The sequence below is a fragment of the Zonotrichia leucophrys genome, chromosome 4 (genome assembly GCF_028769735.1).
Source record: "Zonotrichia leucophrys gambelii isolate GWCS_2022_RI chromosome 4, RI_Zleu_2.0, whole genome shotgun sequence".
Lineage (NCBI taxonomy): Eukaryota > Metazoa > Chordata > Aves > Passeriformes > Passerellidae > Zonotrichia > Zonotrichia leucophrys.
Genome location: NC_088173.1, coordinates 39,633,076 through 39,652,602, shown reverse-complemented (window position 1 = coordinate 39,652,602; position 19,527 = coordinate 39,633,076). Strand labels below are relative to the sequence as shown.

The 19,527-nt window shown below is 40.9% G+C and overlaps 1 protein-coding gene across 7 annotated transcripts in view; it reads left to right on the top strand.

The window, feature by feature from the left end:
- The window catches only part of NR3C2 (nuclear receptor subfamily 3 group C member 2), a 188,421-nt gene extending 169,662 nt beyond the window's left edge, over nt 1–18,759 (top strand). For all 7 annotated transcript variants that reach the window (XM_064711241.1, XM_064711245.1, XM_064711242.1 and 4 more), the window contains 3 exons: nt 3,919–4,049; nt 7,615–7,772; nt 15,926–18,759. In XM_064711241.1, the coding sequence (XP_064567311.1) occupies nt 3,919–4,049; nt 7,615–7,772; nt 15,926–16,081 (445 nt within the window). In that variant the 3' untranslated portion in view covers nt 16,082–18,759. The remainder of the gene's footprint in view (nt 1–3,918; nt 4,050–7,614; nt 7,773–15,925) is intronic.
- The last annotated feature ends 768 nt before the right edge of the window (nt 18,760–19,527 follow it).

Sequence of the window (19,527 nt, the reverse complement as noted above, 5' to 3'; positions counted from 1 at the left end):
GGTTGTTTGTTTTGGTTTTGTTACAGTGAAAAGTGCTTTCTGAAGGTGCCTAAAATCAATTTTATTGGTGGGCAACCTTCAAATGGATACAGGTTTTAGTCTAGCAAGGGAAAGGTTCTTGGTTATAAAATTGGAAATGGTTCTTACAGTGGTAAAAAGTGTGAAATCAGAAGACACAAAAACTATATTTGACATCAGAGTTTTGCTACAAATATGTATTGGTCTTTTCCTAAGTATTTTCTGGGCTGCAGGGACTAACTCAGGTGCATTTTTGTTCCTCTGAGGTGTTGTGAAAGGGGATGATGCCTTGGCCAATCTTTTCTTGGGATTATCAGCAAGTCATTTAAGTCCTGATGAAACCTCAACACACCCACCACAGCCTCCCCTTTATTCACTTCTCTGTCTAATTTGGGAAGATGCCTTGTGCAGCAGCTTTGAATAGTACCCATGAGAAAGTAAATAAAACCTGGTATCAGGTTTGGTTTGGGGCTGAGTTTCGCCTGTCAGTGAATATTTCTTACTGCGTGGGTTCCTTTTTTTGGTTATGGTCAGTTGAGTTGCAGTTTCCATTCTCAGTGAGGAGATTTGTGATACTGGGCCTCATGATGACTTAATAAATGATGAGTTACTTATTCATAACAAGCTGTTTCTCTTCAGCCTGCCTGTAGTTTCACAGGTTCTGATGTGGCTGCCTGGTTTCTGTGGAGATCACATAAGGGTACTATGAGATATATGGCTGGTTTAGTATTTAGGATGCCTTGTCTTAAATGTCCCAAACCATCCCTGCTCTCCTGGGGAGAGCTGGTCAAATCCTACATATCTGTTGTAGCTGGGTGGCTTCAGTGGCAGTTGGGCAGAGTAGTGGAAACAGGCTGGTGGCAGCAATGGAAATGGCTGGTAACAGTGGGAATGGCTGGTGGCAGAAGTAGGAATGGCTGGTAATGGTGGGAATGGCTGGTGGCAGTGGGAATGGCTGGTGGCAGTGGTGGGAATGGCTGATAACAATGGGAATGGCTGGTGGCAGTGGTGGGAATGGCTGGTGGCAGCAATGGCAATGGCTGGTGGCAGTGGTGGGAATGGCTGGTGGAAGCAGTGGGAATGGCTGATAACGGTGGGAATGGCTGGTGGCAGTGGTGGGAATGTGTGGACTCCCTGGCCATCCACAGGGCTGCAGGAAAGGTCAGACAAAATGTGAGCTGGGCATTACATTAAGCCTGTAAGGAGACACTCGGGGAACTTAAGATGGATTAACTTAAGGTGTAAAGTTTAAAGCGCATTATTATGAAGGAGGATTAAGCTCAACTGAGCTAATGACACCACTTCTGAATGTGAATCCAAACAGCGGATTCAGAGCTTTGGCTCCACGCTTTTTGTTACTTAAATGTACTTACCTGCTTAAATGTCCCCATAAAGATTCGTGCCCTTATATTCCTGATCTTCATATCCTCCATTTTTCATGTTGAGGGGTTCAGGAGCTGTGTCAGAGGTTGGGCTGGGTTTGGTTGGATTTGCCTTTTTTTAAATCCCTCCTTTTTTTTTAATTTTAAATTTTTTTTAATTTTAATTTTTCCTTGTGATGGTAAAGGCATTTGTGTCTACTTGATGGCATTTATTCTTAGCTGATGTGTTTGGTGAATAAAAAAATTACTTTGCTCATGTTATGCTGACATGCCTTAATTTCTCTGTGCCTCTTCACTTTTATCATATTTCTGTTGCTTTATTTTGTTGCTGCTCTCAAGGTATTGGATATCTGTAATGTCAGCATCTGAATTTTTCAAAAGCTCTGTACCCTCTTATTCTACCCATTGTGGGGTTGAAAACCAAATACAAAGTTGACTACCATAAACTCCCACAAAGTGCTTATCTTTCTTTAAACAGAGTCATGAATTAACTTACATAATTTTTAGTTGGTAATATTTTGTAAATAAGTAATAAATCAACTTAATCGATTTTTCAGGTGGCAGACTGATTTCAAATAATGTGTTTGCTCTATATTAAACAAATCACTTAGTAACTCATTCTGTGCATCATTTTATCTCGCTACAAACAATGCCATCAGGTTTTCTATGAGGATAAGCCTAGAGATCAATATTTGTAAGTAGATAAAAAAACGAATATTTAAAAGACAGAAAGAAATAACTAACCAAAAAAAACCCTGACTATAACTGAAATTCTTCTATTTAGACAATCACATATAAGCAAAACAAGTACAAAGAAAAACAAAAGGCAGAAAAATTTGGATGTCAGAATAAGTGGAATGCAATGTAAAAAGTCAAGTTTTTCAGACAACACTTTTACAGTTAATTTGCACAGAGTGTTTTGCCTCCAGAGAAAAAAGGCATAAGAAACCTGGACAAAACATCATAATGTTTTACTTTTCTTGCTGTGTGGCTTGTGGTATCTGATGAAAAATCTGTCACTTCTCTCTGTAGAGGTCAAACACAGGAATGGTGGCAGTGGCTTTTATATTCTCAGTCTGGAGGAACAGGAACAAACCTTGGTGTCCTGCAAAAGTAATGGTGGATGTCATAGATGGCTCTTACTTGGAGTGCTGCTGTCCCTGGCCAGCTGAGATACACTTCAACATGTAGAATTTAAAATACGAATGTCCTTTATTAATCATTTGTCTGTTGAGTTTGGTGTGTATCCCTCAGAGCCTCCTGGGAGCGGTCCATGATGCATAATAAAAACAAATACGTATGGCATTACTCCTACTATTAAATGTAATTTAAAAAAAAAAAAAAAAAAAAAAAAAGAAGCTGGAAGATCTTAGTCTCAAAAAAGAGGGTGGAGCAGGGAAAAAGTGCAGAGCCCATCTAACAACGGGGAGTCCGCTTTATTAGTATTAAAGAGGAAAATGAAATTGCTCTGGCAGCAGTGCAATAAAACACCAGGAAGATTATGTCAGTCTTTGTTTGCACACAGTATGATTCTTCTCTTTCACCAGCCAATTTGTATATTTGAAAAAGCATTTGCTTGGTTAAAATAATGAGCTGAACTTCATCCAATTCCCCAATTATACAAAAATTTATTAGAAGAAATACAGACAATTGGTTTTGAGCTACTGAAAGAAAGAGGAGTAGTGGCCATGGAACAATTATAGGGCCTTGTCTCCATACCTGCAGACACACACACACACACACACACATATATATATATATCACAGTTTCTGCTGAGACAGGCAACTCTCAATGACTCTTTTCTGTAGCTGTTGTGATTTGAGATGGCAGCTTCAGAAATTTAGCAAAATTCTAACTAATTCTGCCTGAAACTTGAGCAGGATAGGTTAACCTGGGATTACCTCACGGAAGAGAGACAAGGTCTGAAGTTAAATTTATGAAAGTATATTTAAAGATACAAGTCACGTATCCTAATTATTTTGTGATTTAACAGGCAGAAGTCTGTGCTAATGAACAAGTTCATTTTTTTTTTTTACATATTATTTTTTACATATTCCTTTATTCCAGATTTTTTTTGAGTACTAGTTTGGGAAAAAAAGCATGTTTTTTGAATATTTCAGTGTTTGAACAGGAGATGTCACCTGATGGGGGAGTGTATCACCTAGAGCATGCATTCAGTGGGTGTAGGTTCGTTCCCCTGTTGCACCAGCTCTGACCTCTTCAGGAGGCACGCTTCCATCAGCCAGGGCAGAGCTGAGCAAACACTGACAATTCAAATACATTTTAAATCGCTTTTGCCACTTCACTAATCCCATCAGTGACAAAACTCAAATGATTTCGTTGCTGTTCCTTTTCCGTGGTCTGCGGGGTAGCGAGGTGAGCTCAGCCATCCCTGCAGGGTGGTGCTGGGTGATGCCCCTGCAGGCTGTGCTCTCCCTGGGGTGTACTGGTGCCCCTGCAGGCTTTGCTGTCCCTGGTGTGTACTCAGGCCCTGGATGTTGTTCCCCTGTCTCTGCAGGGAGCGGATGCGCCAGTCAGCGATGTTCGAGCTGTGCCAGGGCATGCACCAGATCAGCCTGCAGTTCGTGCGCCTGCAGCTCAGCTTCGAGGAGTACACCATCATGAAAGTGCTGCTGCTCCTGAGCACAGGTGAGTTGTGTCTGTGGTTATGTAGGAATGCTTGAAAATATCCCAGCTCACAAAGAGATGCAGTGGTTTGACCAACTTGGCCAAAGAGCCGAACTGTTTCCAGCTGGGCCGCAGTAATAAGCCTGGGTTTATCTGCAGTTAGCATGGGAAGTGTCTTTGCAATTGCAGTGTGCCATGTGCATTGGAGGGACAGGAGAGGCCAGGCACAGGACTTTGGCCCCCCCTTTCCATAGGGTGACCTCAGACATGCCAGGCAAGTGCCACAGCTGTGGGGATTGAGGGAGAATCCCTGCTAAGCATTCAAAGCCACCAGGGTTTGGCTGACTCAACGTGACCTTCAGGATCAAAAGATGTGCATTGCCTGTACTGCAAGCAAGTGATCTTGTAATGCCAAGTGACTTGAGAATGGAAGGCCTTCCACAGGCTTCTGAAAGTTTAATAAATGACAGTGCCTGCTTCCATTTTTTCTCTTGAGCATCATGCTTTGCGTTTGAAGACATAAAATTGGTGCTTGTTACAGCACTGTGTAGTAATTAGCAGATCTCTTGATCTTATCTTACTGAAAATATTGAAAACCTCCTGTCCCAGTGCAATTGTATAAATACACAGGCAGTTTGTACATTACTTTTCCATCAGTAACAGCCTGTAAACCTGTAAGCAAATGTTATTCTGTGAAATCCTGCTCCTTTTTGTGGGGAACAGCTCGGTGACATCATGGCAAGCCAGCTCTGTGGTTAAAGTACCTGCCTTTGATGGGGGGACATGGGGCTGCAGTTCCTTCAGAGCTGGAGGGCATTTGGATCCTCTAACAGAAACCTCCTGGGGCTGTAAGTTTTTGGGCTCAGCCATCTCCCTCCCTTCCCTCTTCCAACTGAAGCTGTTCCAGCTTGCTGGGTTTGGGAGAGACACCACTTTTTGGGGATCCCTTTGTGTCCTGGCCTACAGAGTCTGACCCCAGGTCCCACTCCACCAAGGGCTGGAGATGGTCAGCCAGTGGACCTGAAACAGTGGGGAGGGGCTGTGCTCCAGGCTTGCCCTGAGGGGTAAATGGCTTGTTTTTTGAAGGTTGTCACTCCTCCTGTTTCCAGAAGCAATGTGCTCAGGGAGGGTTTGGCTCCCAAAATGTTCTTGAGAGACTGTCTGGATTGGAGATCTGCCTCTGCAGCATTTTAATCAGCCTTAAAGGGGAAGAATCTTTAGAAAAATAACCTGAAGGCATTCTAAAAATGCAGCAAAATGTCTTTAAGCCAAATATTTATTATTCTACCCTCTCTAGAGTGTAAACTAATGAGTTATTGCAAGAATCTGTTAGGTGAGATCAGTCTGGCCAATTAATTTCAGTGAACTGGGTCCCTTTCAAACACACATCATGGTCACTAGAAAACCTGCTAAAAATAGTTTGTTTTGGGAGAATCGGGGTATTTACATTAGAGAGAGAGAAAAAAGAGAGCAAAATGGAAATGGAGGTGGTGATAAAACCCAGAAAGTGTCAAGTGAAGGGCAGCAAACCTGGTTTTGAGTGCTTGCACCTTGGTACAGTCTTATGACAGAAAACTCCAGGTTTGTTTTCATTTAAATTCTTTTATTGACTCATGTGATGAATAGAGTACAAGTTATTCTGAAACTTTCATGGCGACCACATCAAGGAAGTTTCACTCCATTTACATGTGGAAGAAACCACACATTACAACTGAGTTGTTTTCTTGCTTTCCACAGACCATAGATTTTGGGAGCTTGCCAACAGTATTGCTGCATTTAATAAGTAAAATCAGAAACACTGGGCAAACCTCCAGAATTTCATGTTTTGCTTGAGTTCTCTTTATTTGTGGTCTTTCTTTCTTCCTTAATAATCTGGCTGGGGTGATAGTATAATAATTTTCAGACAGAACAGTAAAATACATAGTAGTAGACAAAGAAAGAGTGACTCTAGCAGCCTGTAAGCACTGTACATATTAAAGTAGCTGTAAAGGCTGTGCATTTTGTGTGAGGGCCACAGCATGCTCTGATGGCTTTACTTATCTTGATTGGTGCCTCTGTGTTCATTCACCTTGAACTGAATCTGTAGATTTGTTCCAGACAGTTTCTTTTATCTGTCAGCTGACTGAGAGAGTTTGCGTCTAGAATTTGAAAATTAAATGAACATATGATATTTATATTGTGATTGTGTGATATAAATATATAATATTTACCAAGCAGCAGGCAGGCTGGTGTGTAACCTTCTAGGCTTTTTTTAAAGATTCTCCCTTCCAGCACTTGGTGGCCTCAAGTCCTTGGTGGTACAGCTCCTCCTTGTTCCCCATTGCTAAATTGCCCTTGTAGATACTGATGCTTTTTCTTAAAGCTTCTACTCTGGAGCCATTTAGGGCAGTTGTTACATGCTTCTGATGTGATTTCAGTGGGATGGAGGGCAGTTGAGAGGATTTAGAAGAGAAGGGGGTGTATGAACAAGAGTTTCTGTCAAGAGGTTAAGTCAGGGTAAGCTGAATGGGAAGATCATGATTTTCTCCTTTCTCTTTTTAGTAGGTAACTTCCCATTTAGCTTAATCTGACATAGTTTTCTGACTTACCTAGGAAATAAAGGCACTCATGTACAGACCATAGTTTATTTTTCTTCTATGGACTATACCTAAGAGATACAGGGAAAAAAAATCGCATTTGATGGTTAAACAGTGTTCATGAATTTGGATATTAAACCTCAGAATATTTTGAGTAATGTTGTTAATAACCCCTTTGGAGTTTTCATCATCTGATTCTAATAAGCCATTCCTGTTTGGGGCAGAACCTGCAGGAGGGTTTGCAGTCTGTAAAGAAACAGGGTATTGCTTTTGTAATCAGCCCTGCTGATATTGGTCACAATAAAAAGTATCAGAAAACTGTACTTTTGACCCATTTATAAAATGATGATTCCATGATCATGATTCTGTCTCTGTCTGGCAGATGGAAACTTCAATAGGACACTAGAAATGCTTGCAAGTGTCTGTCATGGTCAAGCACTGGGTCAGGATGCCTGTTTGGAAAACAGACTTCTGTTCTGTGCAGAAAAATGGCTCTGTTTTGTTCTAGATGCTATGCAGATGCTTGCTAACATTCAAAGAAATTTTAGATCTTACTTGATGGCATAAAAATGTGTCACTTGGTCTAGCATTTCTGCAGATAACAGCTGTGATTCTGTACCTTCTCCTCCTCTGCCAAGTGTGGGGAATCATTCAAGAATGATAAATCACATTTTCAGCTTCTAACAAAATACCCTTGATCCATCTGCTTGGTTTTTATGTGGTTGGATTGTATTGAAAGCAGTTTGGACATGAGGCTAGCATGTGTCTATTTCTGAGATGTTATCTTGTCCTCTGCCACAGCTCCTGCAATCACACATCTGGAGAGGATGCCTGAATCGCTTGAGAATCTGTGTGATGTTGTTGATCCCTCACCAATGTCTGTAAAATTACGGACTTTGCTTAAAGGTTTCATTCCTTCATCCGCTGACTGCTGTAACTGTTTAAGTATGCACATCAAAAGAATAAGCAATGCAGTTAATACTAATTTAAGACTGTCTTTTCAATGACAGTTCCCAAGGATGGTCTCAAAAGCCAAGCTGCATTTGAAGAAATGAGGGCAAATTACATTAAAGAACTAAAGAAGATGGTAACTAAATGTCCAAGTAACTCTGGGCAAAGCTGGCAGAGATTCTACCAACTGACTAAACTTCTTGACTCCATGCATGATGTAAGTATAACTCCTCAGGGAGTGCAGAAAAGTTAAGCAAAATTCTCTCCTTTAAGGTAAAAAAATGGTCTTTAATTGTGTTAACTGACAGGGAGACAAGAAACAGCCATATTCTTTTTAAAGGGACATCTGAGAGAAGTTGTTAGATGAACTTAAGAAGTTAAAATAAGAAAGTAGAAGTCATAAAGGTGAAAGGTTCAGGGTTAGTGTGTTACACATCCAACGTGCCTGACGTGCCAATAAACACAGAATTCATTTACTGATCTTTTACAGCTGGGTTTGTAATCATGATGACTTTAAAAGATGCACTGAGTCCTTGAAACCATCCTGGGTGTTTGAAGCTTTATTTGAACTTTTCAAGTGGAAGATTACTTGTTGGGTTATTTCTGCCACCCTGCCTTATTCCAGCACAAGGTGTTTTACATGTCTCAGGTGTGAGAGGTGATGAATGACACAAGAAACTAAAGGTTTGGTCTCAAAGCACCTGGGCTGCTGATCCTCTGCCCAGAGTGACAGAGTGCTTGTGGTAGGTGTGGTAGATTCCAGAGGGGGTGTCCATAATGTTGAGCTGTTTAGCTGGGAGCTATCTGGTTCTAGCCAGTGTAAGTGGTAAGTGCAATGGTAAGCTCTGCAGCAGCAGGGCTGTATCTCCTTTAACTTGCTCTGAGGAAGCCTGCAGCCTCTACAGAGGAAACAAGTGACTCAAGCTGAGGGTTTTCCTAGTGCCCCCTGAGATTTCCCTGGGGACCAACCCATTACCTGGGCCAGCAAGGCTGGCACCCATCCTCTCCAAAGCTGTGCCATGGAGCAGCAAGTGATGGGAGACTCCTGGGGACAGTGAGAGTGACCTTTAGCTGTGTTTGGGTACATGAGACGAGGGCTCCCAGCATGCTCAACACCCTCCCAGTAAAATCTGGCAAACTGCAGCAACAGAGAAAACTGCCTTCCTCCATCCTGGCTGGGATGGGGTTAGGGAAGGACTTGCTGCATGAAGAAGCTACAGCACTTGCTTTCAGAGCCTGCATACAAGGCTCTGCACATCTTTGCACGTCTTTGTGCTCGACTTAAATTTCATTTTGCAGAGATGGTACAGTATGGTGCACTTCAGGTCATATCGGTGTAAGAGCCTCAGGTCTGTTTACAGAATGTACATATGGAGTTATTTTTCAAATATTGTTCTGTTGTTCATTAAAACATTGCAAACCTTAGTGGGAGGCAGGGAGAGTATTATTAGTACTGCAGTAATAGCTCATTCTTCAGAGATCAGGTTTCACTTGCTCAGTGCCAGCAAAGGAAGTTGTAGTGTTTTAATGGAAAAAAAAAAAAAGGATGGGTGATAAAATCATTTGCAAGAATTCACATCTGAACCTCGAGGCAGCATAACAACTCCCTGCATTTATGGAGTTTTCCAATCCTCTTCAGGATAGGCAGTGTCTGATTTGTTGCTGAAATTGGAGTGTTTGTGTGGTTAAGGTGACTGGATGACAGGCTCGTGCTTACTGAGAGTGCTCCCATGTCCTACAGACATTTTCCAAAACACAGCATTAACCATTGGGAGCTGAACTAACCAGAGGAAGCAGGCTGCTCTTGCATTTTATTTAATTTTTAATTAAGCTATTTTTACATTACTTTTGTTTTAATAGTCAAAGGACTTTTTAAAGAAAGTCCCATTGTCAGCAGTCTCTGTTAGAAAGGCCAGTTGTCTCCACAACAGTGCTTCCTTTCAGAGATGATACTGGAGACTTGTTCAACAAGGGCACTTGTTTATTTTTTCTCTTTAAAACAGTTTTTTTTTTTTTTTTTTTTGGTTTTTGAAATCCATCAGAATAAATTTGGACTGGTGATAATATTAATGAGAAGTGAGAATTAATATTCTCTCCCCACTGCCTGTTAGTGCAGAATTTCTCTGTTCAAACGATGTGAATGCAAATTTTCTGCTCCGTTCCTTAGTCTAGGAGGAATGCTTCCTCAGCTGTCACCTATGTATTTTTAACTTATTCCATTATAATTTCAGAATATATTTAGTGCTGGGCAGTCTAACAGGAGCTGAGGCTCCATGTTTACATGCTGCTGTAGTCTCAGCATTGGCATTTTCAGTGCAAACCTGAAGGGGCTGGTGCACAATCCATGCTGGTTCAGCCCTCCTGCTCATCCAGCTTGTCCATCTGAGCAGAGCAGCATCTCATCACTCATGAAATTCACTTTACCTGAGTGTGGGGGCAAGCAATAAAGAACCCTGCTCCTTTGCACCTCCAGACTTGCTTTCATCAACCTCATTTATAAAGACATCTGTCTGAGGAATATACGAAATACAGTGTGTGGAAATATCAAATTACAGTATGCTTGGCTTATATAATATGAGGAAGAAAAAGAAAACCCAAACAAGATGGTTTAAATTGCTCAGTATGCTAAATCATTCATCCACACAGCAAACATATGTGCAGGTAGAAAAGTGCCAAGCTGAGGAAATAAGAAATTTTCAAGAAGGCCAGACAGGCACTTAAGTATTGAAAACGTCAGCAACTTTATTTAATGATCCATAAAGCCTCAAAGCACCTTAAAAATGAGAGATGGAAACCCATCCCGGACAGACAAGATGAAGAGGGTTTTGTGCATGTGCACACCTGTGCTGGGCTCTGGAGCCTGCCTGCCACTCTCTCTCTGCATGGTGCCGTGGGGAAGCCGTGGGTTAGTGGTGAACATGGCAGTGCTGGGATAACAGCTGGACTCAGTGATCTCAGAGATCTTTTCCAAACTTAATGATCCTATGATCCTGTATTTCCTTCTTGTAGAGATTGTATTTCTCTTATTTTGGGTGGCTCACGTGTTTCATGTCCTGAAGAACCACAGTGTAGCAAGGACAGCGTCCCTCTCTACCTAGACTCCAAAAGTTTTGGTCTTGTACCTGTGAATGGCCGTGGGCATTTCAGGGAGAGATGCACATGCAGCACTTGGGTGGAGGTGAAGTGCCTGACAAACACCCTCAGGAACATTAGAAACAGATGTCCTGCACATGGTATCAAAAACTTCATCTGGATCCTCCTCGGCATCTCCTGTTGGCTTTGGCAGGAAGGGCTGTATCTTGCATGGCAGGCCTCGTTTCATATAGGCACTGTGTAGTGTATGGTTAGGCAGTTTGCAGAACAAAAGCTGAATTTGGTTTCAATCTGGCTGATACTAAACAGGCTTTGAGTGAAGAGGGCTTTTGTTTCAATGCCATGACATTAAACCCTTATGTGAACCTTCCCCTTGGCAAGGCAGCGCCCTGCGCTGTCATTTGCTTGTTGACATTTTCTGCCAAACAAAAATAAATTCTTTAAGGCTCATGCTGCTGAATAATTAATTTTTTATGGTTCCTGAAGGGAATACTTTATAGCTGAGGTGGATCTTTCCATAGGCTGAGAGCGCCAGGATTTCACTCGCTGAAAGAGCTGACAGTGGGAATAAGGGCACGGATCCTCCGGGGGTGGGCTGCATGGGATGCTGTGCTGGATGCAGATGTGCCTCTGCAGGTTCCTAATCCCACAGATACAAAGCTGCAGATGAGCCCCTCAGCTGTCACCAACACCTTTGGGTACACTTATTTCTGCTACTGATGTGCCCAAGTTGTGTCCCACAGACGATGAGCAGTTTGGAGCCTCGTTCCGGTCCCAGTGCCTGAATTCTCTGGGTGAGCATTTTCTCTCTTTAGTGAGAGGATAGATCCAGCCTCTACTCCCAGAGCAGCAGCCATGTGGGAGTGTGCCAGGTGTGTGTTGTGGCAGCTAATATGCATCTGTCAAGTGAGAAATTGATTCCCAGCTCCCTAATGTAGAAAGAAGCTACTCTGAGAGTTGTCTTGCTCAGTTTGTGATGGTCGGATCCCTCTTCCTTCACATTTGTTGGTGTTTGTTGGGGAAGAACCCCGCTACTGTTGAAGAGCAAGGGCCACTTGGCTCAAAGTTTGTGCTGGCCAAAGGATGAGGGTGTTTCATTGCTGTGTGATGCTGTGGGTGCATCCTCCAGGCACAGAACACAAGTTGAACTCAGGCTCTTCTGTGGCACGTCCAGGTGTCAGGTGCTGCGGTTTGGGTGTGCACGTGGTTATAAAGGAAACGTGAAAAAGTGAGAGCAGTTCCTCAGACAGATAAATGCATCAGCCCAGGCAGAACCAGGGTCCGTGTTTGCTCTGCCAGGTACTGTTAGTGCCTAATCCATGCCATCCTGGTATTTTATCCACCTTTTACTCCTTTCTAGCATGAGGCAAATTCTCTGCATAGGTATAACCAGAGGCTTTATCCCTTGGTCTTCCCTTGTACTCCCTGTGATGCTGGAAGACTTTACAAGGCTTTACTCTTGGGTCAGAGTTCAGGATTTCCTAGGCAGCTAAGAACTGGCCACTGTGGGTAACCAAAGGACATATGGATCTCCAAGAATCAGCCTGTAAGCCATCCCAGAGGGAATAACTTCCTTCCTGAGCCCTTGGAGTAATAATTATTTTACATCATGGGATTTTCATAGGACTGGGAGTAAAAACAAGTACAGTGGTAATGGAATAATCAAGACCTGCTTGGCAGTGGTTTTCCTTAGCCTTCCTGGTTGTTGGAGCAGGAGTTTTGTATCCACAGCATCAAGTGGAAAAAGCAGGAAGGGACAGTAGTCCTAAATTCACCGAGGGCTCTGCTGGGTGAGGAAGGAGCTAGGTGAGCAGAAACCCATTCCTAAAAGGGACAGAAACAGCCAAATTGGAGTGCCGCCTTCTTTTTTTTTTTTTTTTTAATATAGGAGAACATTGAAGTTTCTGACAGTAATAGCTGTAGCTAATAATAGGAAGAAATTACTCAGCATTGTGTTGTTACCCTACTGCTGTCTTAATTGCTGTCTCAGTAGGCTTAATCACAGAGATGCTCCTGATAGAGAAGTGACTGAGGGCTTTCATACCACACTCAGAGATTCTGAGAGAATTTGGAGAAAAAGAAGCACAGAAATGTGCACCCTTGCAAATCCAATGTTCTTACCATTTGTGGAAATGCACAGGCATCATGGTGAGATTTCCAAACTAAAATAAATTCTTTTTGCTGTAAAAATGGGGCAAGTGCTCAAAGGTCACTTTAACTGTATTAACTTCAGGGACTTCATTAAAGGATTCATTTTTTTTAATTATGAAGAACAGTATGCATGAAAAAGTCCATTTTATACACACCCCACCCTAATAACAGAAAATTACATTTGATTAATACTCCTATTTCTCAGAGGTGCTCAATACAGCATGCAAATGCAAAAATTGATTAGGTAAGAATATCAGAATTGCTAAGACTGCTGTAGCCCTGGAAATGTTTGAAGCGCAGCGCACTGCAGGGGTAGTGATGAGAGAATTGGGAATTGTTTTAGTTGTGGCCTTAACTGCACTGCCAAGCTGTAAGTCTTCAGAAGTGTGCTTCAGTAGCTGAAATAATTGAGATTGTAGAAGCCAGGATGTTTCTAGTCACCATTGTACTGCTTGTGCAAACAGCAGAGCTTTCACTCTCACTGCTAAATTTGAGTTGTCTGTCACACTGCTGGAGTGGGGGAGCTCCCAGCTTTTCCACCAGCTTTTCCAGTATAAACCACTAGAAGTGGAGGGTAGGAGTGGTCAGCTAAAGTGTAGTCAGGAGTTCTGAGAGCGCAGGGATTTTTACAAGGCTTTAAAGAACAACCAGGAGTATATTTGATCTAGGAAATTATTAAGGCACATTCAGAGGTGCTGGATAGCTTGTGTTACCTTGCTTGTCACCTGTGGTGACAGTCACTGCAAAGACAGAGCTTGTGTGTTCCAAGAGAAAAAAACTTTTTGATATCCTTACTGAAGAGGGAAATTCTCTTTTAAAGCAGAAGACCATCTAAATTATTTACCTGTTACAAATCAAAACTCCATCAGATAAATGTTGTTTGGGATGCAGAAGCAAGGACTTACATTTCAAAATTAACATTGCTTGTGGGACTTGAGTTTTTCATCCTTTCAGTGCATCCACATGCCAAGGCTGCTGAGCTGGCAGGGGACTGGTGCTTTTGAAAATGCACGGGAGCACACCTGCAGAAAATAGCCTGCTCATGGCTCAGCTCTTAGCTGTCTGACCTTAGCACAGTGTTTACATTTTCGTACTTCTGAGCTGGCTTTCAATTCTGCCACATTTTTCCTCTTTATTTTAAATTAATGCTTTCCCAGTCCCAAGAAGCCATGCAGCTTTCAAGGCTGGAGTTAAAAAGACCGTGGTCCTGGTGACACGTGGGGTCACAGGTGTGACACACGTGCTTCCCTGTCCTCCCTTTTTCTTTAGGTGGATGATTGTTGTGATGTGTGTTAAAGCTGATAGCTTAAGAAAGTGGAACAAAACCCAAGTATGACATGAGGGGAGGGTTCTAGGGATTTTCTTTTAAACTGTTGTACAAACTTAACCATTCTCCTCTGTGGTGAGATGCTTAGTGTGCTGTGCTGTGATTGTATCCATGATCACATGCTGGTTTTCACCCACTAGACTGCTGACTTTTTTACAGAATAGAGTAAATTATACTTCCTTCATTAGTGTTATTTTTCATTTCCCCTGTCTGCATATTCACCAGACATGTACTTGGTACTACTAAAAGCTTGCAAAGAAGCCAGAATTAGTAGTTTCTAGGTAGGATTTCCTGTGACCTGTCTCACTGAATCCAGAGGCTCCACACAGACGTGATGAGGTAGGAATGCAAGCTGCACAGAAGGCAGTGGGACAGAGGTGATCCCAACCCCCTCTCACATTCAGTGATGTGAACAAAGTTTAGGAAAAGGAGCACATTCACAGGGTCATTGTCAAGGCTTACTTTGCTTAGGGCTGGTGTTTGATGCCAGAGGCAGGGAGGAGGGAGTGCCAATCACACCAAGACACAGTTTCCTTCACTTTGGTTTTGTGCTGTTTAGAGTATTTTTGGGACAGGAGATATGCAGTAACAACCTCCTCCTCATGGGTAAAGTGAACCATTGAACATCAGCATTTTTTCCTTGAAAACCAGATTATGTCTATGCTACTTATTTAGCATGCATCTGTTTAATTAATTAGTGTTGCTTCGTGACATGCCAGATCATCAGCAGTGACCTAAGCCCCAGCAAGCAGACTCATGTAGGGCTCAATAGCAGCGAGTCATGTGTTTGAGTGATCTCAGCACTTCTCTGGGCTGTTCATAAACTGCTTACATGTTTGCAAGAGCAGCTGTCAAAGTCCTGAAAATGAGCAATAAAGTATGGTGCTTCAGGATGGAAATGCTGCTGCCCATATTTTTTTGTTAATTTCCTTTTCTGCCTTCCAGAAGTCCACCTTTATTTGCTCTATCTTTAACAGGGGCTTTATGGCAAAGTGCAATTCTGCATGGTAAGAATTGAAATGACAAACTTATGTTTGATAAACTACACAAGCAGAAGTGTTTCAAGGCCTCTGCAAGGACATGAAGTGCCACAATTAATTTAACACTCAGATTTTTAAATAGCAGAGGCTCTTTCCTTCAATCACACAACTGTGTGTGTACTGCAGTGGAAGTTCACTCACTGAAACCTGGATGTGCATCATTCCTTCACATGTCTTAAAGCTTGGGGAGGTCCAACATACTGTAAGGCTTTAGGAGATGCATTTAGGTCACAGCCACCAAAAAGCTGTAGATTGTGTCTCTGCAAAACCTGAAATGCCACCGTGTCATGCAGCAGTTGTGTTGTTGAGCTGCAAACATCAGCTGCTCTGGCAGTTGTAGGCTGTGGGCCCTGGAGAATGCATTGAAGTTAACTAAATAATCTGATTTAATGAATGTGTATCCAGCTGAAGCTGAGAGATACAATAGTTTATGGCTGACTTTTTCCCCCTGGGCAGAAGCCTTTATTTCTGTAGACCTGGAGTTTTCGTGGTGGCCAGTTGCTGTTAGTGAAAGGAAAAGTGCAGCTAGGCTGAAAAATCAAATCTGTGGTCTCTTGGGTTTCCCTAGTTTGCTGATTTTTAATGAGAGAAGTAGCCCTTTGGCATTTGGGTTCTTTTGTTTGCTTTATAACCCCTGTAAATGGACTGTCAGGTCAGAGTAAGATGGTATTTGTTAGAAATAATCAATTATAAGTAAGCTGGTGTTGTGTGCAAAAATACCGGTGTTTTTCCTAAAAAGTGTTTCTTTCTGTATTTCAGCTTGTTAGTGACTTATTGGAATTCTGCTTCTACACCTTCCGAGAGTCTCAGGCACTGAAAGTAGAGTTTCCAGCCATGCTGGTGGAAATCATCAGTGACCAGCTACCAAAGGTGGAATCTGGGAATGCCAAGCCCCTGTACTTTCACAGGAAGTGATAGAAAATGTCTTAAATGGAAGAACTTTGCCTTAAGTTTCCCTGTGTTATTCCACACCCATGAAGGACCCAAGAAACCATATTTTAAACATGCTCTTTACACTTGTTCAGCAGTATCTGAATAGTCTAAAATCATACGAAGGGTTTGGGGGAATGGAAAGCAGTTGACTCGGATTTGGCAAGACCTAGATGTTTGGAAATTACCCCATAACCCTAAAACACTTAGAAAATGTTCCTGTTCCTCTGGATGAAAAGCCATATCTAGTCAATAACTCTTTGATTTTGATATTTTAACAGATGGAGTTTTAAATATGCCATGTAGTTTCTGGTATTGTTTGCTTGTTTTAAAAGGGTTCGAGAACTAATGAGAACTTTTTAAAGCTTACCCTTGGTTTGCACATAAAACGTAAAGTCAATATGGGGCATTAATATTCTTTTCTTGTAGAAAAAAAAAAAACAAAAAAAACCAAAAAAAATTACAAACAAAAGCTATATATATACACACACATATATACACAAACACAAACCCTAACGTGTAAAGTAATAACAGAACATTTGGTGTGGAATACTGTTATCCCCACCTGTGGCATTTGTTATCCCATATTATCCCATCATAGATGATATACACTGTGTTAAGTGTCCATTTACTATTTAATTCAAAAGGATAAGATGTGAAAAACAAATGCCCTGGTATCAATTTATAGTATCTATTGTGCTGGCTTTACAAATAATTTTTTGCAGTCTTTTGCTGTACTGTACATTGCTGTATGTATAAATTGTGAAGGACCTGAAATAAGGTGTAAGGAACTTTTGTAAATGAGACAAAAAAATCTTTAATGGTTAATAGGATGAACGGGAAAGTATTTTTGAAAGAACTCTATTTTGCTGGAGACTATTTAAGTACTATCTTTGTCTAAACAAACAAGGTAATTTTTTTGTAAAGTGAAATGTTCTGCATGCATAATGAACCGTTTACAGTGTATTTAAGAAAGGGAAAGCTGTGCCTTTTTTAGCATCATATCTAATTTACCATCCTACAGTATCTGTTGTAAATAACCATGCTTAACCTTTTCAGTTGTGTTTTAAGCCTTTCTATTTCTCTCTATTTTCCTCCGCTTTTGTCTCTCTTGCAAGCATACGTGACTTGAGCACATCTTAGAACTCCTGCTTCATATATCTGTAGGAAACTACACATTTTTGTGTTTGCCACTTTACCAAGGTTTCATTTAACAAGACAAATTATGGTCTCTCTCCAAAGCTTTTGCCAGCTTAATGATTTAGTGAGTTCTTGCCCTCAATTCCCTTTCTCTCTCAGGGGAACAGGGGCAAGCAACACGTTGAATGATTTTTCTTTTTTTACTAAGGTTTCCCAGATTGTTTGGTTTTGGTTTTGTTTTTTTTCCTTTGAATACTGGATCTATAAAACATCTTAAAAGGTCAGATTATTATTTCAGATGGGGGAGATTGATCTCTGGTTATGCTGAAGGGAACATGCAGATCATTACAGTAAGTATATCAAGGAGATTTGTACTGGTGAGAGGGATGGTGAAGGATGATAAGGGCAGATAAGCTGAGTAGAATTTTTAGTGATAAACTAAAAGTGTCTGTAATTTTGTAAGCATTTTTGTAATAATCGGGATACATCCAAGAAGACAAATGTTCACACTACAAGTTCAACTCAGTTGGTCTGATTTTGTCTCAAAAATGTTTTCTCTAGAATAAGACTGCAAAGAAGAGAATTTTTGAGGTGATTTTCACTATTTCACAATTTATAAGCAACTACAAGATTTTGGAGTAGAATAGAGGACAGGTGAACTTTTCTGAGGCTCAACTGTTGCTACCATATGCTCATGTTTAAATAGAATAGTTTTTCAGAGTCCTAATCTGTAGTGTTCTCTCTGGGTGCCACTGGTATTTTTGAGCTATAGTGTGTCCCTTGGCCGGTTGGAATGTAGCATTTCTTGTCAATGGTGGTCGAATTAAGAATTCTACACCCTTTCTGAACTCAAATTTGGAGGTGCACTGTGGTGCACTGAAGACAGTCAACGCTACTTGTCTTTTTAAATGACACCTGCCTTATGCAATGGGTAATCTGTAAAGACTGTATTCAGAGAGGTTTTTTATATATAAATATATACATACATATATTATTTGCATTTTGGAAGTCTAATTCATAGGCAGATCTTTAAATACTGACCTGCACAGCAATATGAAAGCCAAACTTCCAACGTGAGATATACAGCATGCAGACTGGTTGTTTACAGTAAAGACACAGTCATACATCCATCTATTCATTTAGGTTTTTTTTTAAAGTCTAAAATAGAAGATTTCAAAGCCAGGTTCTGGGTGAATACAGTCTGCAGCAGTTTTTTATATTAACAAAGTTACTGCCTCCTTTTCTGTCTCAGAGTAACTTTGCTTGACTAAAATAGCAAAGCCATATTCTACACTTCACTGTTAAATGCCTGTCCCAGTCCAAATTGTTGTCTGTTTGCTCCTATTTTTGTACCTTATTACTTTTAATCTTGGTTTGGTACAATTCATAATTCACAGAAACTTCATATAATTAAACACACTAAATTAGTTTTAAAAAGCAATTTATATCTTTATGCAAAAACGTATGTCTGTCTTTGCAAACAACTGTAAGCAGATTATAATAAATCCTTTACTTTAATCACCTGTTGTTTATGAAACCATTCATTGATTATTATTTTTTTGCTAGACATCATTGAAGTAATAGATACAATTGGATATAGATGTTGTAAGAGGCAGTATTCTCTTATCAAGGACACTTAAGCAGAATAGCCATCACTTTTTTTATCTAAACCTGTGTACAGAAAAAAGAAAAAGAAACCACAAAACCCAGCCCTAGTTTTTAGCTACCGGGAAGTTCTTTTGAATTTGTTTAGAATGAAATAGGCATTTGTCTCCTGCAAAATACAAGACAAACTATAACAGCTTTTAGAAAGTGGGCTTTTGTTCGTCGAGCTAAATTATTTTGTTGTAAGAAGGAACAGGGATATGCAGCAAGAGCATTGTATACACAGTTAAAATGTAAAATAGTGTAATGTACTGCAGTGGGTATTTCAGGAATACTACACATCGTGCCACTGAGCAGTTGCACGGAGTAAAATAGAAAAGACTAAAGTCTGCAATATCAAAATCTTATTAAAAAGATACTTTACAATCAATCATGCAAAAAGCTAATTCACAGGGTGGTGTTTTTCACTGACTTGTTTAAACATTTATGAAATTAAAAAATTCTACAGTTAATGCACTTTTAATTGTTTATTAAAGATTTGACTTTTTTTAGAGCAATGTTTTCAGCTGGAGGTCAATGACTTGATAAGACAGACAGCAGTTCTGAGGCCAGGAAGCTCAGAGGAATGTTTAAGAATTCTTGGAGTTTAAATAGATTCCTGGATGAAAAAAGCAGCCAGCAGTATG